Genomic DNA, 27,814 nt, shown 5'->3' with positions numbered 1-27,814 from the left:
ATTAGGACAAATGATCTAAAGGTTGGTCATAGAGGTAGCTTTTAAAGAGTAGAGGTAGGTTTTAAAGAGTAGAGGTAGGTTTTAAAGAGTAGAGGTAGCTTTTAAAGAGTTGAGGTAGGTTTTAAAGAGTGTCTTAAAGAAGGAAGGCGAGGTGGAGAGAGATAAGGAGGGAATTCCAGAGCTTGCAGCCTAAGCAGCTGAAAGCAAGGCCACCAGTGGTGGAGCAGTTAAACTTGGGGATGCTCAACAGGCCGGAATTAGAGGAGCATAGATGCCTCGGAGGGTTGCAGGGCTGAGGGAGATTACAGAGAGAGGGAGGGGCTAGGTCATGGAGGGTTTTGAAATCAAGGATGAGAATTGTAAAATTGAGGCGTTGCTTAACTGGGAACCAGTGCGTGAGTGGGTACAAGAGTGAAGGACGAGCATCATTTGATGCGAGTTAGGACATGAGCATCTGGGCTTTGGATGACCTCAAGTTTACGGAGGTGGGAGGCTGTCCAGGAGTGCATTAGAATAGTCAAGTCTTGAGATCGCAAAGGCAAGAATGAGAGTTTCAGCAGTAGTAGACCTGAGCTACAGCAGAGCCGGGCAATGTTAGGTGGAAGTAGGCAGTCATAGCGATAGCACGGATATGGAGCTGAAAGCTCATCTTGAGGTCAACTAAGACGCTAAGGCTGCAAACAGCCTGGTTTAGCCTCGGACAATTGCCAGGGAGCAGGATGGAGTTGATGACTAGGGAGCTGGGTTTGAGGCAGAGACTGAAGAAAATGGCTTCAGCCTTGGAGGAAATTTCTGGATGCCAGATTTAGAGACAATAGAGGGGTCGAGGGAGGTGGTGGTAAGGTAAAGTTGGATGTCGTCAGAGTAAATGCGGAAACAGATGTGTTTTTGGATGATGGTGCCAAGGGGCAACATGTAGACAAGAAATAGGAGACAGCCAAGGACAGATCCTTGACGGCCTCCAGAGTAAGGGTGCAGGAGCGGGAAGAGAAGCTCTGACAACAATCAGATTAAAATGGAGCAAGGTGCGCAGGAATACGGCGGAGAGGCATTGGAGGAGGATGCTGTGATCAACTCTGTCAAAGGCTGCAGACAGGTCAAGAAGGATGAGAAGGGATAGGTCCTCCAGCCCCCAACCCTGTACTTTCCATTTCTCCATGTCTGGCTTTGTATGTCATCTCCCTTTTCATCGTGCCTTTAAACTTGCCCGCCTCACCACCTCCCACTCCTCCTTTGACACCTTCCTTATAGAACCCACTGCTCTGACCAAGCTTTTGGTCATTATCATTATCTTCTTAGGTCCTTATTTGTCTGTGGAGCACCTTAGCATATTAAAGCTGGTATAGGAATGGTAGCAGTAGCAGCTTTAGAAGTAGTGAGACCTGCATGAAATCCTATTGGACTCCATTTGTGCAACAGTGCACAATGCAAACAAGTTCTTGTTGGTCCAGATGGCATCCCAAAAAAACAAGATCCTGTCCTCATGAGAGTCTTCATGGTGACCCTGCCAGACCTCAACAGGGACAACTCCTAATTATTTATTTTTTTCATGAGTTGTTGGCATCATTGACAAGGCCAGCATTTGTTGCCCATCCCTAATTGCCCTTGACCTGAATGGCTTGCTAGGCCATTTCAGAGGGCAGTTAAGAGTCAACCACATTGCTGTGAATCTGGCATGTCAGGCAAGCCAGACCGGGTAAGGATGGTCGATTCCCTTCCCTGAAGGACATGAGTATACCTGGTGGGTTTTTACAACAATCAATGATAGTATCGCAGTCATTGTTACTGAGACTAGTTTTAAATTCCAGGTTTCTTAACTGAATTTAAATTCCACTAGCTGCGGTGGTGGGATTTGAACTTGTGAACCCAGAGGATTAGCCTGGGTATCTGGATTACTGGTCCAGTGACATTGCCACTATGCCACCATCTCCCCATCAGTGCAAAACTCCTGGATGGCAGCAGAAAGATCCCAACACACAGTCGCTGTGAATTGAGACACTGTGGGAGTGTCTGCCCTATTTTCTCAGTGTGAAACAGCCACCTTATAGTTCCTCTGACTGAGGCTGCAGATAGTGCTGACTTGTGGCCAATTGAGAACGTTTGATTCTCCTCCAGCAGAAACAAATTTGTGTCTGGCCGAACTCAAGTCCCACAAACCACAAATGAGATAAATAATCAGCTAAATTGTTTTTGGTTGCATTGCTTGAGGGATAAATGTTGCTCAGGCCACTGGGAGAAATCTGGTGCTGCTTTGACTAGTGCCAAGTGATCTTTTATGTCCACCGAAATAGTCATGTGGGGCAAAGTTCAGAACACCAGGGTGGAGATGATTGGGAGCGCCAGTACTGTGTCTATTGCATAATGCAAGATTCCACTGTGTAGCTGCTCAGATGCCTTCTTGAATACAGGCATTAGTGAAGTGCTCGTAACTTAGAGATCAGGATCAAAGCTGGAAAATGGGAATAGGCTGGGCAGTTTAACGGCTAGAACAGACACAATGAGCTGAATGGCCTCCTCCTGTGTCATAAATTTTCAATGTTTCTGTGAATATGACAGGTTCACATTAAAGTCAGTGCAACCTGTCTGGCTGCATTCAAGCAACCAGAAATGCAAATAACCCATTGACTTTCTATATGTAAACATTTCAGGTTTCTCACTGTGACCCATGTCCCATTTTGGTGGAAAGACTGGTACAGCCCAGCAACAGAAAATTACCATTGTTGGTTTTGTGTGTCCAGAAGAAAATGTGGTTGTGGAGGAGGCTGTTGTTTAGAGTGCCTGGCACAGTTTCCTTAAAGTTACTGCTGTGTTTTGGTGTTTTGCCACCTAATAGCCAGCGGCAACAGCAAAAATAAAGTTTTTGTCTGCAAGATCTAGTTTTAAAGAAATAGGGTCTTCACGACCACCGGCCCTTAGCAGATCTGATGTGATTAGGATTGTACTGGTGCTGGACATGTGAGACCTGTGCATTGCGAGCTGCAAGCATTAAACACAATATTAAAAACAACTTTGTGACAGCACATTGCAAGGTTTGGGATTTTCAACAAAATGGATACAGAGAGATTAGAATCGGTTACAAACAGACAATAGGCACAGGAAGCTATCTCAATGATTTCTGTGGTTGCCCTTTACTGAGTATGAATTTGCTTGATTATTCATGCTTTGAGAAATAAGCTCAAAGAATCGGCCATTAGACCGCGAGCTGGCCTGATTTCTGAAACCTTGCTCTTTTTTAAAATTTTATTCTTTCATGGGGTGTGGGCATCACTGGCAAGGCCAGTATTTGTTGCCCATCCCTATTTGCCCTTGAACTGAGTGACTTTCTGGGTCATTTCAGGGGGCAGTTAGGAGTCAACCACATGCTGTGGATTTAGAGTCGCATTTAGGCCAGACCAGGTAAGGGTGGCAGATTTCCTTCCCTAAAGAATATTTTTTTCTTTTTTTATACATTTGCGGGACATGAGCATCACTGGCTGGGCCAGCATTTATTGCCCATCCCTAATTGCCCTGAGAAGGTGGCAGTGAGCTGCCTTCTTGAACTGCTGCAGTCCATGTGGTGTAGGTACACCCACAGTGCTGTTAGGGAGGGAGTTCCAGGATCTTGACACAGCAACATTGAAGGAATGGCGATATATTTCCAAGTCAGGATGGTGAGTGGCTTAAAGGGCAACTTCCAGGTGGTGGTGTTCCCATTTTGTCTGCTGCCCTTGTCCTTCTAGATGGTAGCAGTCATGGGTTTAGAAGGTGCTGCCTAAGGAGCCTTGGTGAGTTTCTACAGTGCACCTTGTAAATAGTACACACTGCTGCCACTGTTTGTTGGTGTTGGAGGGAGTGAATGTTTGTGGATGTGGTGCCAATCAAGTGGGCTGCTTTGTCCTGGATGGTGTTGAGCTTCTTGAGTGTTGTGGAGCTGCACTCACCCAGGCAACTGGGGATATTCCATCACACTCCTGACTTGTGCCTTGCAGATGGTGGGCAGGCTTTGGGAGTCAGGAGGTGAGTTACTCGCCACAGGATTCGTAGCCTCTGACCTGCTCTTGTAGCCAGATAAGTTTTTATGACAATCGATGATAGTTTCATGGTCAATATTACTGAGATTAGCTTTCGATTCCAGACTATTAATTGAATTTAAATTCCACCAGCTGCCAATTAGATTTGAACCTGTGACCCCAGAGGATTAGCCTGGGCATAAGATAAAAACAAAATACTGCATATGCTGGAAATCTGAAATGAAAACAGAAAATGGTGGAAAAACTCAGCAGGTCTGGCAGCATCTGTGGAGTCTTAGGAAATAGAGATAGTTTAAGTAAGTTATATGTGTTTTTGTGTGTGTTAGGAATAAGGTATATCTTTAAGCTCATTTATATTTTTTCTGTTTGTGGGTTAAAAGGTGAAACCTGAGATCCAGTTTCACTTTTGAACAGAGACAACAGGTCTAAAGTTCTGTTTGTATACCTGCATTTCTAATGAGATTTTTACACTCTTGAAGGAGAGTTAAAGCCAACAGAGTAAAGAGGGACACACACACACACACACACACACAGAAAACTGAAGAAAAGCAGTTTGAATTCAGTTGGAAGCAGTTGCCAGCAGAAGCAGCCTAGCAGAGGGACAGATAGCAAGCACCAAACTAAAGTTGAAGCCAGCTGCAAGGAGAAGCTGGACACAGGAGAAGGAACTGCGGAAGCAGGTTCCAGAAACTAAAGAAGAAAGTCCCCAAGTCCAGGGGAGTGGAACAAGAAAGGCCCCAAGAGGACAATCTAGTCAAAGGCCCAAGGCAGGAATCTGGAAGAGGTCCTGTTCTGTGGAAGTGAAAGTAAGGGGCAGAGAAGAAGGCTCCAAGCTCCAGGCTTAAAGAGAAGAAAACTGTAGGAAGCAGACTTCAAGCAAAAACGGTTTGCCAGAAGATCCAAAGAGACAGCTGAAGGTTGGTAACTCTTTACTATGAGCATGTGAAGCAGTGGTGTTCTGTTTGCACAGCTGAGTCAGAGAGAGAGAGAGAGTGTGTGGAAAGAAGTTGAATGTGCGTGGGGACCCAGGGGAGAGGAACGTTGAAAGGGGACTTTGAAAGCCCGGAGGTTTGGACCCTTGTGGAAGGCACCTGGGAGAAAGTGTCAGTTTGGGAGAAGATTCCAAAGCAAGTTCTTCGAGAGTTGAGATTGGAAACTCTGTGTGTGAAAGGTGGTGTTCAGAGAGACCAGTTGGCTCACAGTGTGACAAGCGTCTGTGGGGAGTTGATGAGAGATCCGTAGCATTCGTTTGGGGTGACGTCTGTCACTTGGTTTCAGAGTGTGGTATGCCTGACCACGGGTCACCTGTAGGCTTATATGAACTGTGTACCTACTGTGAACATTAGAGTATAAGATAGCTTTTGTAACATTTGTTATCCTTACAAACCTGTGTACATCTGTAAAGATATAGTTGTGGGTGAAGGAGTATTGTAATGTAGTTCATTCTTTCTTGTTTAATAAATGTTTTTATTCTTTTGTCAAAAGTTCATCAGCTGACTCCCGTGACTCTGTTCAGTAGCCACTCCCCACATAACTAAACAAAAAATCAAAGTTAGGATCTATCAAGCTGGGTTATACCCTGGGATTGGCTTGTCCAGTAGTAATATCGTTGGGATCATAACAGGAGAAAGAAACAGAATTAACCTTTCAAGTCCATATGACTCTTCAAAGCCTGAATAGCCTGGGCAAGAAGATTACTAGTCCTGTGATGTTACCACTACTCGACTGTCTCCTTGATTGCTGAAAGGCTTCTTTTATCAGGTTTTGCTACTTACAGGAGGGTCTGACAAAATAAGAGTACCTTGTGGGGAATGCACACACAAACCTGCTCCATGCACTTACAAGAACAATATCTGTTGTTCTTTCTATTATTTCTGGGAAGGGGATGTGGGCCAGGAACTATAGGCAGCACTTTGTCGGGTCAGTAGGGGGTTTGCAGCATGAGTGTTGTTATTTTGGCCCCTGAGCTCACTGGAAATAGCCTGTCCATTGGTCAGTGTTGTCGCGGATCCACAGTGAACCACTGGCAGGATGCCAGATTGTGCTGCGTGTACGCAGGAGGGAGGAAAGCCTTGCATTTATGATTAGGCCACTCAAATGACCCAAATGTCTCACACAAGAGTTACTTTGAAGTACAGTTGTTTTTCTGGGTAAATACAGCAGAAATTTGATGCCCACGGCTATTTGCTCCCGGCACAAGAGAAAATCGCATGATAACATGTTTAGTTGAATCCCTTCCACCAAGTGACTGGAGACAACTGATGCAACCAACTCTAGAGCAAGGATATTGGTAGATTGGCACATTGGCACACTTTCTCTCTCTCTCTCTCTCTCTCTCTCTCTCGCGCTCTCTTAGCTGCATATTTCCACAAATAGGAAGAAAAAAAATCAGATCTGTTGAAAGGTTCTTTTTGGTTTTATTTCGTCACCGGGTTCATTTTTGTTAATTCTTCTGGTTCCAGTAAGTTAGAAATGATCATATGTAAGACTCAAAATGCTGGCACTTCATTGAGTGTAATTCCTGTTGCTCTCCATGTAACCGGTAGACTGATACATTATTGCTCGGCACATGACTGCAGTGCAGCGGAGAAATGTGGCACCTCGGGATATGTAGTCACATAACAATTAGTTCCTAAATCTTGACAAATACCAGATTTGGACAGAATTTTTAAAAACAAAATTAATTACATAAAATAATTATACTTTAAGCCTAGTATCCAATGGCCTGCTTGAACTTGCCCACTCTCTCAATCTATTAGTGCGTTGCTTTCAGGAGCTGATTGCCTTACGAATATGTTCGATGCAAAATATTTTCTGCTGTGTTGGGAAGATTGTGCCCCAGAGTTTCAGGGTTAATGGAAGGACTGGGGTGGTGAGGAAGAATCAACCAGGCTCCCTGACCCTGGTCACTATTCACTTACTCCTGCCTGTGTGAATGTCAGTTGCGGACTGTGCTGTGACATTTCCCAAGTTGAAACATGCTGACACTCCCTGTCTTGGCTCAAACATGACTCATGGCTACTGGTGTACTAGCCATGTACTGGAAACTTGCGGTACCTACGTCTTGTTGTGAGTGAAGCCTCCAGTCTATTTACAGCAATGTTTCTCTGCCACTGATTCTGCCCAAAGTATCCCTGAAATATTGATTTAGTGGAATTTTTGTGTCTCAGCCCTAAGTTATGACCTGATGTCCTCCTTTTGGGTTGTTGGGCTTTAAAAGTATACAAGTAAAGGGCCCTGTGTTTAGCTAGGCTTCATCCTGTTTCTATTGAAGGAGGACTGGAAGCACTCAATTGTCCATTAAGACAGCGTTATTTGCAGCCTCATTCCAAGAAGCCACAGGATGGCAGCTGTGGGAATTGGAACAAGCATTCACACCGAGACAATTAGAGATGTACTTCAGAGGTTGCCACGATCCAAAGGGTCATTTTAACTGAGCCTACCCAGGAGAAATTGTAAGACGTTCCTACTGATGCTTCACTGCCTTCCTGCAATCTTCCATTTTAACCAGCAGTCTGGTTAAACTGGGCAGTCAGGGACTGGCCAGTCCTCCTTTAAATATGCAGCTTAGGTGTGCGACATGATTGGGGTCCATCTTCAATTTTAATGGTGACCTGTCCTGACTTTTCTGCCATGTGAACACAGCAAGGGTTCAAAAGAAAGGGGCCAAAAGAAGCATTTTAAACCCATCGCCCCTCCCCCCCCACCACCAAGTATCTAGTGGGATGGGGAGGGGAAATACTCCTCTGGACCCCACAAGGAAAATTTAGATTTTCCAGGTCCTGGGACGCTGTCCATATAGACAGTCCCTAAACCCACTCCACATGATTACCTTATTGTCAATACTGTTCCTTTAGTCCCTGAGGCAGAATGGAGGGAACCTTTACTTTGAATCTCATCATGCAATCCTTTTCTGGGAGTACCTGATTCTGACTGTTGGGTGCCTGAAATAGAAAATGCTCCATTGCATCATGTTGACCCAAAAAGTTTGTCCCAACTGACCCTGCAAGTATGGATGGCCTAATGTGCTCACTCACTCACTGTGAGCGACTCAGACATGGCAAGCAAGCTGTAGCTGGGCAGCAGGGGTTCTAAAGCGGTGAGCCTGACACTGCAAGACAGAAGGAAGAGCTCTCTCTAGCTTCTGATGCTGACATATTTGGGCACAATGTGCTCAGAAGTGAATGATGAAGATGGTCTTTAATCTGTGCTGCTTTGATAGTACCAATCACCTTGGTAACCACTTGAGTAGTTGCCACTATCTTGCAATCTCCCAGGCTACTGGGTTTGTGAAGCCTTTAATTGGACTGAAAATGGTTTGAACTTGGGATGGGGGAAGAACAGGAGTGTGTTTTTCATGTATCATCAAGGAGCCTATTCACCAATTAAATATCTCCAAGAGGAAAATAATCGTGTTTGCCAACAAATGGCTGACAGTGAGGTTTCATTGAATTACCACAATGCAGATGTTGCATAAACATAGGATGTTAGATGACACTTAGCCGCTGACACTGTTCAAACCTGTATTATCCCTTTGTTTGAGGGACTCAAAGTAAAACCTCAAGGCAAATGGTTTTGGAAAAAAGTTACTCTCTGTCATCGAGCCAACTGTCTATAGACACGGATGGGTGGAGTAAGATAGGAACAAAGCAGATATATTAGCTTACATCAGGTTCCTACAAGTCAGGGCAAAAAAGAAGTGGATCAAACACTGAAATGCGACTTTTAGTTATTAGCAAATTTACATTGTAGTAACCTTTCAATAAGTGGTTTTGCAGTATTCCCCCAAGGCCATCTTGCTGTGGAGCTCTCCCTTTAATACAGATAGACTTACAGTATCAGAATAGTAAACAACTGTGCTTCTCCAAACTCATTCTCCGCAAGACATTTGCCAGTTGAAGTTTACAGCTTTTATTTGTAGATCTTCAGTAGTTGGCTTGGGGAAAGCCTGCAAAGGGATGGAAGTTTGAAATGCTGGGTTGTACAAGCAGGGAGAGCCATGCTACAACAACTTTACATAGCACCTGTGACAGAGTAAACACCCCAAGGTACTTGACAGGAGCATTATCAAATGAAATTTGACACTGAATCACAGAAGGAGATTTTGGGATATTAGTGATCAAAAGCTTGGTCAAAGAGGTAGATTTCAAGGAGCCTTTTAAAGGAGGATAGAGAGGTGGAGTGGCAGAGGAGAGAGAAAAGAGGTGGACATATGGCTGCTTGTGCCTCTAGCGGTATTCATATTCATATTGTCATTAGAAGTGCCCTGCCTTCCAAGAAATGTCTGAGCAGGTCACTTCCTTTGGTGAGTCTTGCAGTGTCCAAAAGATAGCGGTTACTTGACTATTTTGCTGTTGAATTCATGCTTTCCTGTAAGAGTCAGCATGGGCCAATATGATACTCCCATCAAGTGCAGTGGTTTGGTGGATCTGAAGGAAAGATCATTCAGCCTATCCATCACGGGTAAAATGTGAGTGGTGCAGCACATTGTGCCAGCCAGTGTTCTCGCCCAACCTTAAATTCAGCCTGTGCCATTCATTTGAACTTGTGCTTTAATCAGCTCCAGATTCTGTATTCTAGTATAGGCTCCGCTTGAATTCTCATCCTTGTTTAACAATCCTTCAATGGCATTGCCCCTCTCGATCTCCATAATCTTCTCGAGCCCTGCAAACCTCCAAGAGTTCTGTTCTCCTCCAATTCGGGCCTCTTGTGCATCACCAATTTTAGTTGTGCACTATTGGCTTCAAGGCCTTCAGCTGCCTAGGCCCCAAACTCTGAAATTTTCTTGCTAAACCTCTTCACCTCTCTCCTTTAAGACACTCCTTAAAACATACCCCTTTGACCACGCATTTGGTCATCTGTTCTAACATCTCCTTATGTGGCTCACTGTCAGATTTGGTTTGATAACACTCCTTTGAAGTGTCTTGGGACATTATGCTATGTTAAAGACACTCCCCACATACAAGCTGTTGAGATTTCTATGATCCCTGTATTATTTTATGCTTTGATCAGCTGTCCGCTCCTTATTCCACCACAGGTCCTGCGCATTCACAAAGCGAGACATAGTTATGTTAAACTCTTTTGAGCTGCTTTTATTGTTGGTAAGATGCCCCCCACTCCAGCCTGGTGGCGGGAAAGACTGCAACAAATCTCAGTAAATTAACTTTCAGGTTATATCCTGCTGTGCACATCAGGAGCACTTGCCACTCGCTCAGATCCCATTGCAATATGAGTAGAGCTTTTGGAAACTGACACTAGTGTGGAATGGCATCTGGAGAATGTGTTGCACCTCGAGGTTTTAGTGCACACTCTTGTTTTATGGAATTGGACTGTCGGTTTTACATTGATTGCCACCAAAAAAGAACACTTTACATCCAGGCAAAGTGGCAACATGCGGCTGAAACGTCCACAGCGTGTCATTTTTGCAGAACCTATTGCATAGGACAAGAGAGACAAACTTTGAGCCTGATTTTATTTTTCGTTGGCAGGTTTTTGATTTGCATGACTTTTGCCTTGTCCTCCTTACTTCGGGCTTGTGCTTTGAATGAGCTCCCTTGTTGCTGCTCTTCCTGCAATCTGTTGAGATTTTCTTTGAGACCTGCTTGCTTTCGTGCTTCAGAAACTGGGTTAGGCTCTGCCTAGGCTTTCCTTATTGTGCGGGATCAGGTTGGCCACATTGTGAATGAGTGAGTCATTCACAGCTGTCGGCCTTTGACCCCACTAATCATCCGTAGCTTAGCAACCTGCAATGGGCTGACTTACTGACTCAGTTGCAACTCAGTCATGGTGGTGCTGGAGCTGATGGAGACTGCGGTGAGCATATGTGTTCATCAGTAGTGATCAGCTCTTTTTTTTTCTACTGAGGGGACAGCGATATCCTGTTGCTGCCATGTATCAGTTCCGCTTGGTTTCAAAAAGATCTTTTTAATCAAATGATATATACATCTGTGTAAACTGCCTAACTGGTTTTGTGTGGTAATGCAAGCACCATTCAGCAGTGTAATGAAGGGATTGAGTCCTGGTGTCCCTGAGCCTTAGCCACGCTGTTACCTGTATTGGAAGCTAAATAACAGAGCTCACATCTATACAGCTACTGCCAGTTGCACATTGTTGAAACAGATTCTCCTTGCAGCTCGCCATGCTTCACTTTTGAGCGAGATAGCTTTTAAAAGGCAGAAATGCTTTTGTCCCTGTGTTCTGAGGGATTTACGAGTGAGGGATTAGCTTCAGCGAAACAGATTTATCCATCCAGCCCCACTGCTGAACAAAGGAATTAAAATGAAGAGTCTTTTGGTAGCCTTGTTATTGACCCGGCTTCTAACTGTTGAAGGCTTGCTTGTTTATATTTAATGCATATTCATTTTGGGGTGTGGACGTTGCTGGCATCGTCAGCCTTATTGCCAATCCCCGGTTACCCTTAACCGGGTGGATTACTAGGCCACTTCAGAGGGCAGTTAAAAAGCAGCCATGTTGATGTGGGACTGGAGCCACATTTTTTTTATTCACACGGGATGTGGGCATTGCTGGCTGGGCCAGCATTTGTTGCCCATCCCTAATTGCCCTTGAGAAGTTAGTGGTGAGCTGCCTTCTTGAGCCGCTGCAGCCCATGTAGTGTAGGTACACCCACAGCGCTGCTAGGGAGGGGGTTCCAGGGTTTTGACATAAAGGTCTGGCAAAGGAAGGATGGCCCTCTCCTTTCCTAAAGGCCATGGGTGAGCCAGCTAGGGAGAGCTTCATGGTCACTTTTACTGTTACGAGCTTTTTATTTCCAGATTTGCTTTCAGAGCAGATAGAGAATTCTCAAATGGCCAGGATTTGAGTGTGCATTCTTTGAATTATTAGTCCAGGCCTTGGATTACTAGAGCTTTAATATTATCACTGTGCTATTGTATTTATATGATGTTTCCATGCCTTTTTTATACGGTGTGGAGATTATGCAAGATGCCTGCTGTCGTGGTGACACTATCTGTCAGATCATCCTACCCAGCAGCTGTAATCATTTCTGTTGCATTAACAGCACTGTGGGTGTACCAACACAACAGGGACTGCACACCACCACCTTCTCAAGGGCAGTTAGGGATGGGCAATAAATGCTGACCTAGCCAGCGACGCCCACATCCCATGAAAGAATAAATGGAAAAAAAATATAGATGAAGAAAGCTCAGGTCTGCATTTGCTCACCTGTGGTCATCTCCTAGTTTAACTTGTAAACTATTAAATGTGTAAAGCATTTTTTGGGTGAGATGTTAAACCCTTGCAGAAGGACGCAAAAGATCCCATGGCACAATTTTGCAGAACAGCAGTGGAGCCCTGGCCAATTTTCATTCCTCAACCACAGAACTGAAATGGATTATCTGGTCGTTAGCACATTGCTATTTGTGGGACCTTGCAATGCTTAAATTGGCCACTGCGTCTCCCTGCATTTTCCTACATTACAGCAATGAAAAACGTATTTCAGAAGTATGTTTTTGGCTGTGAAGTACTTTGGGATGTGTTGATGTTGTGAAAGGCGCTATATAAATGTGAGACTTTCTTTTATAAAGGCACATGTTTTTATATTTTAGGAGCTGGGCTGGTAAAGGCTAGAGCCGACTGCTCTATAGTACATACATCCTGAACCCCAGCAGCCGAATACACGTTTACAATTGTGCAGCTGGGCTAAGGGAGCTGGTTTTATGCTGCTGACCTGTCTCCCTCCCCTTGCTTAGTGCTTTATTCTGCTCGGGAGCAGTAATGCGAAATCTGACAGCAGTACACATGAGCAATGGAAAAAGTGGGTCTCCCATTATTTCAGGGTTGCTGACTCTGATTGGATGTGTTCCTGGAGAAAAATGGTTTTTGTGTGCGAGTTTGGAGCATAAAACTCCTGTATCAATACAGTTGCCACTTACATAGGCCTCCAGTAGTTGGTGTGATAAATACAAGTCAAAGCATCATTGTGGTATGCAGTGTGCAGGTCCTTTTCCAGGGTAAAGGTGCATTTATTAGGTCAGCGTAAAGGAAACCTTGCTTTGTGTGGAACCTGCTTTACCTAGCTTGGGAATGATATAGGCATGAGGAAAGTTAAATCCAGAACATCACTTCAACAACTTCCGTGTTTATAGAGTTTTAAACAAAAAAAACTCTTGCAAGAGGAGATTGGGGAATAGAATGCAGAGAGGAGGACTGAGGCAGGTATGGCTCTGTCATCAATGGTGGAAGAGGAGGTGTGGGTAGGCCCTGTGATGGTGGCAGTAATAAGTTTGGCTGAATGATTGGCTAAGTTGGGCTGAAAGGATCTCATCTGTGAAAATATGTACACTCATGACATTTCCCACCACTGATGTAACTTGCCTTGATGAGCTCAAAGTCTGCAGGAACAGGAGGCCATTCAGCCTCTTGAGGCCACTCTACCATTCAATTAGATCATGGCAGATCTGTATCTTGACTTCCTTTTGCTCACCTTGGTTTCTTAATCGTTAATTACCCTGACGAACAGAAAAAAAATCAATCTTAAAAAAATCACACTCGGTTTTGAAATTTTCAATTGACCCCCGTCTTTTTGGGGATGGAGGGAGAGAAGTCTCCAGATTTCCATTCCCTTTTCAATAACGCAATGTTTCTTCTTCTGTTGCAGCACGTTGATCATGCTTTCTGGGACCATCCTCCTTGCCATTGGTTTCCTAAGTGTGTGCATCTGCCGTGGAGACCAGTACAAGTTCTTCAGCAGATCTGATGCCAAGTTTGAGCACCTAACAGTCGACCCAAAGACCGGAAACGTCTACGTCGGAGCTGTGAACTTCCTCTTCCAGCTGACCTCTGACCTGACCAACCTGGTTGTCCAGCCGACCGGACCGCAGAATGACAGCAAGGATTGCCTCCCGCCCATCAACCCCAGTGACTGCCGGCAAGCGAGGATGATGGACAACCACAACAAACTTCTGCTGATTAATCCCTATGGGAATGAGCTGATCACCTGTGGGAGTTTGTTTCAAGGAATCTGTGAAAAAAGGAGTTTGGGAAACATTAGCCGTGTGTTGTTCTGCCCAGAACGCCCGGTCGATACACAATATGTCGCCGCCAATGACCCCAATGTCACGACCGTAGGATTGGTTGGCCTGTCCAAAGGCAATACAGCTGTCCTGTTTGTGGGACGTGGTTATACCAGCAAAGGTGCTGGTGGGATTCCCCCAATCACAACCCGCAATTTGGAATTACAAAATCCACAAAGTCTGGAATCCCATCCCATTTTCTCCTATGAGGATACAGCTAAGTTAGCAGTGGCTGGAAGACTTTCAGAGTACAACCACCATTTTGTCAAATCTTTTATTTATCAGTTGTCTGTGTATTTTCTGTTTTACCGGAGGGACCTGAAGTCCCCGTCCAGAGAGTATAAAACCTACGTGTCGCGGATCTGCCTGGGCGACATGCATTATTACTCGTATGTGGAGGTGCCACTTGTCTGTCAGACTGCTGGGAAAAACTACAATTTAATTCAGGCAGCCTATGTTAGCCGCCCTGGGAAGGGCCTGGCCCAAGGGGCCCTCGAAACCGATGGAGAGGTCCTGTTTGCCACGTTCGCCATTGGTCAGACGGCCACTGCGAAGGCAACGGAAGAGTCAGCGCTTTGCATTTACACGATGAGCCAGATCGATCAGATGATCAACCAGACCAGGGACCTGTGTTACACCAATTATGGAAAGACAGCAGATGGGGATGAGGCAGCCTACATTGAGTATGAAGTCAAATCCAGCTGCAGTGGGTTAACTTCGGTGAGTCCTTTCATAATTGCACCGTTCGTTTTTAATAATTTAATCATTTTAATAATGAAGTCCTTTCACTCGTTCCACCTGTTTTGATGTATGGAGTAACTGAGCCCCACAGACCAGGTAATCCACCCTCCGTGGCCTTAAATTTGGATTGACCTGTTCCTTTAAAAAGGCTAAAAGTGAGTAAAGGACAGAAAATCCAATCCTAATCTCTTCAGGGACTTAGTCCAGGAAGCTCCAGAACATTATCATTCCTATCACTGAAATTACACCTGGATATTTTTGCTGCAGTACTTCTACAAAATAATCTATTCTTGCAATCAAACCCTAAATGATGCAAACGTGAAAGCCGTATTTAAATGTGCATAGTTGCACAGCTGCACATTACCTAATGTGCCAGGCACTGCGAGTGAGCAACACAGATCAACAAGTTTTCAAGATGCAATTCAAATGTGTTTACGCATAGTGTTTGGGATAAAAGTTTAAAATTCTTTGCGGCCGCATTTCTTAATCACCTGTTTGAGGAGAAGAAGAGTTAAAAATGTAAAATGTTCCAAACATATGCAAAACTTGCCTTAGGTCAAGTTGGATATACAGTGGTGATTCTGCATGAATGTGCTGCGGATGTGTTGCCGAATGGTTCTGCTCATCCTATTACACGCGCCCAAATAGTTGCCTAAAACTTGATTATCTTCTGCTATCAGAAATTTATTTTACCATCTTTTCTGAGGACCTGAATACCTGGACATGTCTTGTGTCCTTGTCAAAGGTTTAAAAAAAGAGAATGGCTCTCAACCCTCTGTAAAGATTAATGGAACTTGTCCCAAAGCATGATGTTTGGAATTGCCTTTGGCCCTTTAGGCTATAAGGAGCTCCCCAGACTTGTCACCTCTGCCAAACCAAATCAGCCAAATGCCTCATTCAACTGTCAATTATTGTTGACGAGACTGTCCCCATTGGTTAGACGCCCTGACCACATGAGAGCAAGTATGGAGCTTAGTGGAAAAAAGCAAAATTGTCTGTGCATGTATATAGAGCGTTTCATGATCCCAGGACACTCGAAAAGGACACGGCCAATGAAGTACTTCTGAAGTGTAGTCATTGTTGTTGGCTGCTGCCACGGAACAAAGGTTAATAGCGCTGTGTTGGTTGTTGGGTTTAAAGCTGCTTATATGTTGACTGGTGACCAAGGGCAGGATTTTCCCCTCGTCGGGCGGGCCCGGGATTGGCCGCGAGACAGTCCGCTGACCGCGATCGGGGTCTGACCGCGATCGGGGTCTGACCGCGATTTCACGCTGGCTGGCTGATTAACGGCCAACCAGCATGAAACGCGTGCTGCCGGGGTGGGGACGGGAGGAGCACGAGCGCTGAAGTCAGCGCATGTGTTAGTCACAATAAGAGGTTGCGGTGGAAGAATTAATCCAGGCTGGTCTTTTGGTTTAAACTGGTTTATTTTCAAGACAACTCTTCAGAGCTATTGACTTCCAAGTAGCTTCCACACAAAGTGTTCCAGCTGTATCTTTTTATTCTATTTGGATGGGATAATCAATGCCCATCACCTGTTTAACTAGCAATTGGTTTTAACAAGGTGATTGCCATATTAACACATGCGCGGGGTGGGAGAGCGTGCACTGAAAGCTCCCTGAAGGCACAGAGCTGCCTCATGGAGCTGACAAATTTTAAATACAAAAATAAACATTTTGCAAATTATATAAACATGTCCCCACATGTGGCTCAGTCACATATGAAGAGGGACGTGTAACAAATGGTGTTTAAAAAACTTGTGTTGTGTTTTTTTTTAAGTAACCATTGGAAACTTCATCCAGCCCGTGGATGAGATTTCGTGAACAATGCAAAGGCCGCCTGGCCTATTCGCCTGGCCGCCGACTGAAAGATCGCGAGAGTGCGCGATGATGTCGGGATGCTCGCCCAACGTCATCACTCACTAGTTCACTCCCATTCAGGTCGGCCCTAGCCTGCCTGCGGGATGAAAAATTCTGCCCCAAATTTACCCTTAGTACAACAGCTAAAGTAAAAATGTCCATCTACTCTTTCCCTAGAGCATTAGGCCCAGGGGGCAGCATTTATTTATTCTCCGCTCCTAACCCACCCGCACCCCCACCCCCACCCCACACCTATTCCACATTAGCCAAACCCTGCCACTGGGGACAGAGGCGTTACTTAAATCCTCCACATTCTCCATCTTCCAGGAATTCTCTCCATCAGTGCTCAGTCCTATGCGGTCTCTAAACCCATAAATGTAAATTTGTTGCTGTCACTGTTCGACAAGGCAGTGAGTATCCCAAAGTTTGTACATCCAGAGCTGCTAGTCACATTTAATGTTGGTTTGAGGGGTATTAACTTTCCAATCCAGCATCTGGTCTGTTTTGGCTCTGAGAATGTTGTTCAGTTTTGTGGCTGTCTCTTTGAGCTGTTAGATGTCAGAAACTTGATAGGATACAATCTCCTGCAGTCACTGTGCATCATTATGATAGCTACTACAGGGGGACTGGCAAAGAGGGGGTACAAATAGAACGGTTACTTCTGCGCATAGCCACGTTGAGAATACACATTGCTGGACAGGCGCCAATTCAGTTTGACAGAGTATGTGAGACTTGCAGAGATAGACTTGAACCAGACTAACATCAGTTTACATTTAAGAAGGAATGAGAGGTTGAATGAGGCCCACGGAAGTGGTTTTGTCAGTGGTGTTCACCTCATTAAGGATAGTAAATTGGACCTAACAAGATGGTTGTGATTGTGAACCAGGAGTATTTGAAGTTGTTGTAATAAGTATGGCTTAGCAGCAGCGATGGCTGCTTGTGGGCTAGTTCAGACTGCTAGAGGGATAGAGAGCTGGATGGGGCTTGCGGAGTTGCTTCTCTCTGGGCTGGTGCTGGTTCAACTTCAGAGAGAGAGTGCGTGTGTGAATAGGGCCTGAAGAGATTGGTTTGGTTATAGACAGGCACTAGTCCAGCTTGATGGAGGCAGTTAAGTGAGCTTCAGATATAGACATCCCTACAAAGTGAGCCAGTTTTCTTTTGAACAAATGGGCTATTCTATTCAGTAGTGCCGCTCCACTTTCCCTTCTTTTATCTAATCCAGATTTCTTGGCATGTTTTCTCCTTTACTTGCCCTTGCCTGAATTGCCTACCAGATTCTCCAATAAATTGGTTAATGGAGCAGGAGAGCCTTTTTGCTTTGTCTTGTCATGCACAACAGGGGAGGGAGATTTATCAAATTACCTGGCTGGCGACAACATTCAGTTCCTGTCCCACTATCTGTTAAAGAAGCAGGGAGCTGGCAGCTGAGTACCTGTGGTGACCTGTCTCTCACCTGGGATCATTTTCTTGGCACACAAGTCAGCAATGATTTGAGGAATGCTTCTCCGCAGCATTAAGCAGCCCATTAGAAGCTGGGCAAGCAAATATTTTTTTTTTAAAAGTATAAAGAGAAAACGAATGGGCCAAAAGACTTGGAATTAGATCAAAGGAGCAGATGGAAAAAGGACTGGAGTTTTTTTTTTAGATAAAAGAAGAAATGCAGCAAGAAGAGACCCTTATGTTTGAAATGGTAAAAATATTGAACAGTTGGATGTTTGATCACGTTGATGCCCATTTATTTAAATGCAAATACAGTGGCCGTGTTTGTGCTAATGCAGTTTGGCCACTCCACATGGTGGATGGTTAAACCACGTAATTGAAGCAGCCTAAGGTTCCCACTTTCCACCCGCCTCCCATAATTGTTAACAGTGCAAAGAGCTGAATACAGCCCCTTGAAGGCCCGACTTGGCCTGAAACCTGCAGAGCTTTTAAACTGGTGAGCGCTGAAATGCACAAAGTGGCTGGCGCGCTTAGCACGGGTTAAGCAGCGCCGCTGTAATGGGCGCTTACAGTGAAGAGGAACAGTTTGTTCAGCACAGGTGGCTGGCTTTGAGAAGCGTGGACGGTGTGAGCAGTGGAGACTGTATTTCACATTTTTAAAAGCCGAACCCAGCTGCTGTGGGAATTGTGCAATAAAACTATGTACGGCATTGTGCATCTGTAATACATGGCTGGGAGGGAATGGAATGGGTACAGCGTTCTAATCTGTTTATTTACATGCCCTCAAAAGCCACTGGGTAAGGGGATTGTTTATCTTTTAAACCCGTTGATTTTAATTATTGGTTTAAACAATCTGACTGACTCTGTCATTTTCCTCCCCCTCTCTTGCCATAGGACACTCTTAATGCTTACCCGTGTGGGTATGACCACACTCCCAGCCCAATGGCCAGTCGTATTCCCATTGAGGCATCTCTGGTACTCAAGGTTGCTCAGGGGTGTCTGGTTGCTGTGGCAGTGACTGTGGAAATGGAGCACACCATCGCCTTCATAGGAGATGCCAAGGGGCACCTGCACAAGGTAAGAGTAGATGCAGAGGACAAAGCCTGGGGAGCAGGGACAACGGTTCTGAGACCAGAGAAGTCCTTCTCTAGTAAGGAGAGGATGACTTAAACTCTTATTCTGAACGATCGCTAAACAGTCCAGTGTTTGAGAATTGGGGTACAGCTATCAGCTGAAGGTATTTTCCAGTTCTCCTTGTGTGAAAGAAAGTGCTTGTCTTTCTACAGCGCTTTTCATGTCCGCAGGACATGCCAAAATTCTTCACAGCCAGCAAGGATCACTTTGAAGTTTATTCACTGTTAAATAGGAAAATATGGCCCCCCCTCCCCCCCCCCCCCCCCCACCCGACTCTCAATCCTGTCCATACCATAATCTGTTGTTCGAGGTGGGGGGAGGGTTAAAATCATCCCTCAAGTGTCAGCAGACTGTTTAACTATGGAGGGCCTTAGAGCCACATTCAGTCCTGTCCTGCCTGACCTTTACAGGGGTCGCTGAATCCTGTCTGACTTTTTATTCCACTAGACCAAAAACATTCAAAGCTGCCTCTCTGCCTGGGGCGCTGAAGAAGTCACATTGGACTCGAAACGTTGACTCTGTTTCTCTCTCCACAGATGCTGTCAGGCCTGCTGAGTTTTTCCAGCATTTTCTGTTTTTTATTTCAGATTTCCAGCATCTGCAGTGTTTTGGTTTTATCTGAGAGTAGCTAGTTCATCCTAGACCGGCAGTGTGGCTATATAACGCAATCCAACTTCAAACAAGTAAGGGCGGATATTGAAGAGGCACTGGCAATAGCCCTCCAGTCCTTCTTAGATACAGAAGTGATGCTAGAGGATAGGAGAATTGCAAATGTTACATCCTTGTTCAAAAAAGAGTGTAAGGATAAACACAGGCCTGTCGGTTTAACTCAAGTGTGCAAAAGCTTTTAGAAATGATAATCTGGGACAAAGTTAACAATCACTTGAAACAATGTGGATTAATTAAGGAAAACAAGCATGGATTTGTTGAGGGTAAGTCATGCTTAATTCATTTGATTGAGTTTTTCAATGAGGTCACAGAGAAGGGTGATGAGGGTAATGGAGCTGATGTGGTGTACTTGGGCTTTTAAAAGGCATCTGATAAAATGCCACATGACAGGCTTGTCAAAAAAGTTGAAACCCATGGAATAAAAGGGACAGTGGCAGAATGGATACAAAGTTGGCTGAGTGACAGGAAACATTGGCTGTGAACGTTGTTTTTCAGACCGGAGAAATGTATATAGTGGGGTTCCCACGGGTCAGTGTTGGGTCCCCTGCTCTCCTTGATATATATTAACGACCTCGACTTGGGTGTGCAGGGAGCAATTTCAAAACTTGCTAATGAAGCTAAACTTGGAAGTATTGTGAACTGTGAGTTTTATAAAGGCATATGGCACAGAACCTGGCCATTCCGCCCGTCGAGTCCATGCCAGCTCTCTGTAAAGCAACCAGTCAAGTCCCATTCCTGGCTCCTTCTCTGTGGCCTTGCACGTTTATTTCCCATTAAATAAACCTCAAAAGAATACAGAAGGCTGGTGAAATTTAATGAGAAGTGTGAAGTGATTTATTTTGACAGGAAGAATAAGGAGAGGCCATGTAAAGGGTATAATTCTATAAGGGGTGCAAGAGCAGATGGACCTGGGGTGGGTATTATGTGTATAAATCATTAAATATGGCAGAGCAGGCCAAGAAAGCCATTTAGAAATTGAGGCTTAGAATACAAAAAAAAGAAGTAATGGTGTACTTTTATCATGAACACTGGTTCAGCCGCAACTGGAGTATTGTGTCCAATTCTGGGCACTGCACTTTAGGAAGGATGTGGAGGCATTGGAGAGTGTGCAGGGAAGATTCACGAGCGTGGTTCATGATGAGTGACTTCACTTATGTAGATAGATTAGAGAAGCTGGGGCTGATCTCCTTGCAGAAGAGAAGGTTGAGAAGAGATTTGGTAAAGGTATAAAAAATCATGTGGTATCTGGACAGAGTAAATAGGGAAAAACTGTTCTCATTGGCAGAAACGTCGAAAATCAGAGGACACGCATTTAAGCTGAAAGGCAAAGGAACCAGAGGCAACATGAAGAAAAATGTTCTATATTGCGAGTGGCTAGGATCTGGAATGCACTGCCTGAGGGTGTGGTGGAGGCAGATTCAATCTTGGCTTTCAAAAGGGAATTGGATAGTTATCTGAAGAATGAAAATTTACAGGGCCACAGGGAAAGGGTGCGGGGTGGGACTAGGTGAGCTGCTCTTGCAGAGAGCCGGCATGGAGGTGATGGGCTGAATGGCTTCCTATGCTGTAACCATTATGTGATTCTAGGAAATCACATTTGCCCTGTTAACAATTGGGAGAGCTCCGATTCCTGTTCAGAAAACTTTGTTAAGCTTACCATAGGCATGTTAACGTTTTGTATGTGTGTATGATTGAAGGATGAGTTGAAGGATAAATGTGGCGTCAGCTGTTCTTCTGCACTTTGTGCAAACCTGAAGTGTTCTGTGTCAAACTGGGCGGGACCACAGCCTGGCACTGATTTTAAAGTGAGCCCCAATGCTGAGGTCATCAGCAGTAAAACACTGAGAAGGAATTGGACAAAATGCTCAAATATTTTTACAAACCTAAATGGAAGCCAAAACCACAAATGAAAAGAGAAGCCAGGTTGTTGGGCCATTTAGTCCCTTGAGCCTGTTCTGCACCAGTCAGTGAGATCATGGTTGACTATATGACTTAAGTCCATCATTCTCCATCTCTTCTAACAAGTATGAGGAGCTCATGGACTTGTTTGTCAGTAAAATTGAGATCAGCTAATTCTGCCATATCCCTGCTTTCTTTCTCCCTAGGCCATTAGACCAAACATCCATCCCTTGCTCTAGCCCTGAACTCGCACCTTTCTCTAGTCTTTCTCCTATCAGCCCTCACACCCTCTGCGAGACAAGTCCTACTCCCTTGACCCTAATCCCATAAGGATGCTTATCACCCAGCTTCCCCTCCTGTCTCCCATGTTAACTGAAATTGTTAACCGTTTTCTCTGTTCAGATGCTCCCACCATCCACCCCCCAACCAACCCAACTTCAAATTTGCTATCATCACTCCTCTCCTCAAAAAAATGTCCTTTGACTCCACCATCATTGGAAACGACTGCCCATCTCCAATCTCCCTTTTTTTTCTCTCTTTAAAGTCCTTGAATGTGTTGTTGCTTCCCATCTTTCCTGGAACTCTATGTTTGAACCTCTGCAGCCCCTGTTAGAACACTGATACTGCTCTTATCAAAATCCCAAGTGGCATCCTATGTGACTATGACAAAAGTAAACTTTTCCCTCTTATCCTTCTTAATTTGTCTGCAGCCCTTGACATGGTTGACCACCCCAACCTCCTCTAACACCTCTCCGCTGTCATCCAACTGCATGGGACTGCTCTTACCCGGTTCCATTCTAATCTATCTAATCATAGCCAGGGAATTAAACAATGTCTCCCTTTTCCCACTCCCACACCATTACCTCTGGTGTCCCCCAAAGATCTCTCCTCTTCCCCCTCTTATTTCTCAACTGCAAGCTGCCCCTCAGCAACAACATGCAAAAACCAATGTCAGTTTTCACAAGTACGCTGATGCCACCCAGCTCTATCTCACCATCACCTCTGTCAAATCTTCCACTATCTCTAAATTGTCAGACTGCTTGTCTGACATGTAGCAATGGATGAAAAGAAATTTCCTCCATCTAAATATTGGGAAGATTAAATCAATTGACTTCAGTCCCTGCCACAAAACCTGTTCCCTAGCAACCAGCTTCATCCCTCTCCTGACAATTGTCTGAGACTAAACCACACTGCTTCTAACCTTGGTATATTTGACCTGCAGATGAGCTCTCGTCCACATCACCGCAGCATCACTACAACTGCCGACTCTCAACTTAGTACTGTCGCCTGGCTCCGCCCCTGCTTCAGCTGATCTCATGCCTCAATTTTACAATTCTCATCCTTGTTTTCAAATCCATCCATGGCCTAGCCCCTCCCTATCTTTGTAAGGATAACCATCCCAAGATATCCACGCTCCTCTAAATCTGCCCTTTTGGGCAGTCCCAGTTTTAATCGCTCCACCATTGATGGCTGTGCTTCAGCTCCTGCATTCCCTGCCTAAACCTCTCTATCTCTCCTCTCTTTTATGACGCTCCTTAAAACCTACCTCTTTGACCAAGCTTTAGGAATCTGCCCCAATACCGCCTTGTGGGTTGCTATCAAATTTTGTTTAGCTCACTTGAAGCACCTTGGGAAGTTTTATTACATTAAAGGTGCTATATAAATGCAAGGTGGTGATATTTTGCTGAGCCCTCAATGATGCATTGTGGGTAAGATCAGTATATGCCACAATTAATTTATTACGGACGGGAGAGAAAGGCAAATTGAACTTCTTTCCTCTCGCTAACTGACTGGAAGCAGAAGGTGTTTTGAATTATTTATGAAGTATGCTGTGGTGTGTTTTCCCAAACCCTCAGTTAGTGTGATCCAATTTACTGATAATTCACAGCAAACTTGCATTATGACTAACTCAGGAGGTTAGTTTATTCGCATTCAAACCTGGGGGAAGAGTGTTCACAACATCCCATTCCACAACATACGCACACACATTCAGGGCATTTAGGAAAAAAGAAAGTTTTACAACAATGGATAGTAACAGTGAAAGAACCACATAAATGACTATTAGTTCATGAGATTATCAGGGTCCAGTGTCAGAGTCCAGTGGGGAGTCCTTTCACGTAGGAGTTCGATTCAGCTGACTGAAGACCAGAATTGTAGAGTTCTCTTTACAGTTGGTGCTGATACTGCGAGATGAAGTTGGTACACAGAGACTGGATCAGTTCTGCAGGTGATGGTAGGAAATCTTCACACAGATACAGACTTCGAGGAGCAGGCTGTTGTTCAGCCTGGAGTCCTGCTTCTTGGTGATCACCCCTTGGATGTTAAACAGCAGACTGAGGGTTTCTCAATTGTCAAAGGTATATGGAGATTTCAAAACGGTCACTCGGGTCATGTGATCTTCTTCACAATTATGTCAAAAGGGATATGTATTGTCTGGGACTGGCTTTGCTTTCAGGACTGAAATTGTCCCAGCCATTAACTTTTTGAAAGAGTTACCATCCATATTGAGGTTCTTATGTCGGGAAACCATTGTCTGGGCAGACCCTCTGACTCCGCTAGAGGGGTTAGCTTATAAAGCTGCAAATGACATCCATTGGCCTCCTCAATGGTCCCCTTTTGAAATGGACATGGACAGTCCCAGGTGTGAGTTGAGTCTGTTAACAACTCTGCGGGCATAACGAGTTTTGATCTGCAAGTTCCCTGGTTTTGTGATTATAATGTCTTTACAATTGAGTGAGAGATTCCACGATGATGAGAGGAGGATTCCTTTGTTATTGTAACTCCTGCTGGTAGCTTCCAGAACAAAGGGCCAATCCTGTGGTCACGTCACTTGTAGCAGCCATCTTTTTTCTTCAGCAGAAAGTCCATTTTAAAAATAGCAAAAGACAATGAGGCTTTGAAACATACAGTTTCGGATTTCATTTCATGTCTTATTGACGTGACATAACAGCATTAACAAAACAGACTTGGCACCCTGTCTGTGACCTGTACAGTCTGAGTTTATTACGAGCCAAACTTGGCTTAGTCACAATGGCATATTATACAATAAGCACAATTGGGGAAAATACTTAGAACAGCCTAGGCAGTGTGCAAACTTCTGTCCTGTTACCGTGTTATTTCAAACGACACCATAAGAGAGAGTACTCAGTGATTACTATAAGAGTTGTATGGAAGCCATGAGGAGGGAGTGTCATGGGTTTGTGGAGTGTTTGTGGTTTTTCTGAAAGCCTGTGGCACTCCCTTGTGATTATCAGTGGTTGGCTTACAGAATTATTTGGCAGTTAGGCAGGCTGAATCTGGAGTAATGGAGGGGTGTAATTTCATACAGACTATTCCATAACCTTGTTGCTTCTTCATTCGGGTGTGTATATACGGAATTGCAGATGAACCAGTGTGTAGTGTAGTCGTGGACAGAATAAACAGTTTACTGGTAATAATGGCACTATTCCTGTCATATCTACAGAAGGAGTATTAAAGAACATGAGGTAATGGTTTAGAAAGTTGGTGGGTGGGGTGGAGAAACAGCATGGAATTAAATGGCTCATTTTACAATCCGTCTTATGCCTCTGTTTATTAGGATACACGCTCTTAAGCAAATATTCAATGAATAGCTCCTCTGGTAGCTTGGATAGCAAAGGCATGTTATAACTAAGCCATACAAACCAGAAAGTCTCAGTTCAATTCCTCTTTGTGCTAATTGACCTAATCTCTGCCTTGATGATATTAGGAGCACAATAAGCAGTTTTGGCACATCCTAGGCCAGAACTGAGAACACCTGCAAGTTCCCCTCCAAGTCATTCCTTCATTGGCACTGGGTCAAAATCCCAGACCTCCCTCCCTAACAGCACTGTGGGTGTATCTACATCATTTGGGTTGCAGTGATTCAAGAACGTGGCTCACCACCACCTTCTCAAGGGTAGCTAGGGATAGGCAATAAATGCTGGCCCAACCAGCAATGCCCACATCCCTTGAACGAATGTCAAAAAGAAAAGGGTAAAATGAGTCTGGCTTCTTGCCACTGATCAGTAGCTATTGATGGCTGCTGGAGTGTTTGTGGATGTCAGGTGTTGACTGGATGTGAAGCCCCCTTTGATCAAGGAGACTGCTACCATTTACTGTGGAAGATTTCACAGGAATAGTGGCCACTTATAGTAGAGGCTGCTGGTACCTAAGGGCCTGTACTCCAGAGAGAGTGGACGCCTTCAAAAGCACAGAAAATTGGCTTAAAAATGGAATATAAATCCAGTGATAAAAACAAAAAGCTAAAAGCTACTGCGGATGCTGGAAATCCAAAACAAAAACAGAATTACCTGGAAAAACTCAGCAGGTCTGGCAGCATCGGCGGAGAAGAAATCAGTTAACGTTTCGAGCCTTCATGGCCCTTCGGCAGAACTGAAGCATAGTTAGGAGAAGGGAGAAATATAAACTGGTTTAAGGTGGGGGGTGGGGTTGGGGGAGGGGGGTGGGGGGAGAGAGAGAGACGTTGAGGGTGTGGTGATTGTGGAGATGAGCAGATAATCAAAAGATGTCACGGACAAAAGGGTCAAAGAGGTGTTGAAGGTGGTGATATTTGTCTAAGAAAAGCGCTAATTAAGAATGGAAGACAGAATATTCAAAGTACAGCTCTAGTGGGGGTGGGGTGGAAAGACTAGCAAGGTTTTAGTTTTAGATTTAAAAATAATGGAAATAGGTGGGGAAAGAAGAATCTATATAAATTATTGAGAAAAAAAAAGGGGGGTTGGTGGGAGAAACGGGGTGGGGAGTTATGGAAACAAATTTCTCCTCATGTTTGCTCTTCAAGAGAAGAGTCCTGGACTGTGAGCCTCACTCATGCTCCAAGAACTGAAGGACATTTTATTTTTCAATCAGCCCTTGACCACAGTACGAGCTAACTGGTGGTTAAGGCCTAGCTGCTGAAGCCTGTTGTGCGTGAAGATGGAAGTGTTGCTTATTGTCTATTGTGTTGAGACTCATGAATGAAGCAACTTTCTTTCTTCTACTGGTATAGGTTTTTGTGAAGCCATCTGGAGAAGCGGAGCAATACACAACTCTCACAATCCAGCCCAATGCAGCAGTTAACAGTGACCTGGTATTTGACGGCGAACAGAAACACCTTTACGTCACAACTCAGTTGAAGGTACGTCCTCTGTAGTGGAGCCCAGTGCAAGTCTCAAACTGTTTAAAACCAGGGTCAGGGGTTCATATGTGTCCATCCGGTGACCTTGGAACCATCATTGCTGGCTGAGTTAGCAGAATGGGGAGGGATGGTGGCCGTGATATTTCAATTGTAACTGAGGAAAATGAATTAAAATTAAAATAAAACAAACCCACCCTACGATAAAGTCGGGGAGCTGGACAATGCATGGGGAGTATTCCAGGCAAGAAATGCCCTCCGTAGGCCAAACTTGCAGAGAATGGACTGAGGGGGGTAGGAGACGAAAGGTTTAAACACCTTGATGTGACTCCCAATCAGATGAAGCAGGAGAGATATGGAGTGATGCCTGTTCTTCACATGCTCCCACATCTAACAGAAATGCAGAAACATATTTTGGCTTCTGAAAATTGAAGGGATGGTCACACATCATAGCAGTCAAGCTTCCACTTGTGGAGTAGTTAGTGTTTCAGAGGATACAGAAGGCTCAGTGTTTTGCTCCAGTCTGGTTACAGCACTGAAAGCACAGCATGGGGGCAAGGTTTTCTGTAGAACAAATTAACACTTTTCTTTGATGTATTCTTTATGAGCTTGAATTTAATTTCATGTTTTAAGCAACGTACTCAATTTGATTTAGTTTGTGCAGATGTGGAGTGTAAGGCTGTAGGAGGAGAACCACACAGTGGCTGCAGTGTCAGGACTGGGAGGGCAATTCATTGAAGGTGCTATTCAGCAATGGTTGTATTGCTGGACAGGGAATGAGGACATGAATGCTGGAGGCTGAAGTTGTGAGTTTGGCAGGGAGAATGCATATTCTCGTCACCCACGCTTTGGGCTTCTCTAATTACTATCAGTGCGGGGGTGGAATTGTGGGCAGAC

At 44.6% G+C, this 27,814-nt stretch overlaps 1 protein-coding gene across 4 annotated transcripts in view; it reads left to right on the top strand.

The window, feature by feature from the left end:
• LOC144681572 (plexin-B1-like) overlaps nucleotides 1–27,814 on the top strand; it is a 225,187-nt gene that overhangs the window by 119,135 nt on the left and 78,238 nt on the right. For all 4 annotated transcript variants that reach the window (XM_078543275.1, XM_078543274.1, XM_078543272.1 and 1 more), the window contains exons 3-5: nucleotides 13,627–14,761; nucleotides 18,976–19,158; nucleotides 26,792–26,920. In XM_078543275.1, coding sequence (XP_078399401.1) covers nucleotides 13,637–14,761; nucleotides 18,976–19,158; nucleotides 26,792–26,920 — 1,437 coding nt within the window. In that variant the 5' untranslated portion in view covers nucleotides 13,627–13,636. The remainder of the gene's footprint in view (nucleotides 1–13,626; nucleotides 14,762–18,975; nucleotides 19,159–26,791; nucleotides 26,921–27,814) is intronic.

The sequence above is a fragment of the Cetorhinus maximus genome, chromosome 6 (genome assembly GCF_964194155.1).
Source record: "Cetorhinus maximus chromosome 6, sCetMax3.hap1.1, whole genome shotgun sequence".
Classification (NCBI taxonomy): Eukaryota; Metazoa; Chordata; class Chondrichthyes; order Lamniformes; family Cetorhinidae; genus Cetorhinus; species Cetorhinus maximus.
Note: the sequence above shows the minus strand (reverse complement) of the source record. Positions and strands in the feature narration are given on the sequence as shown.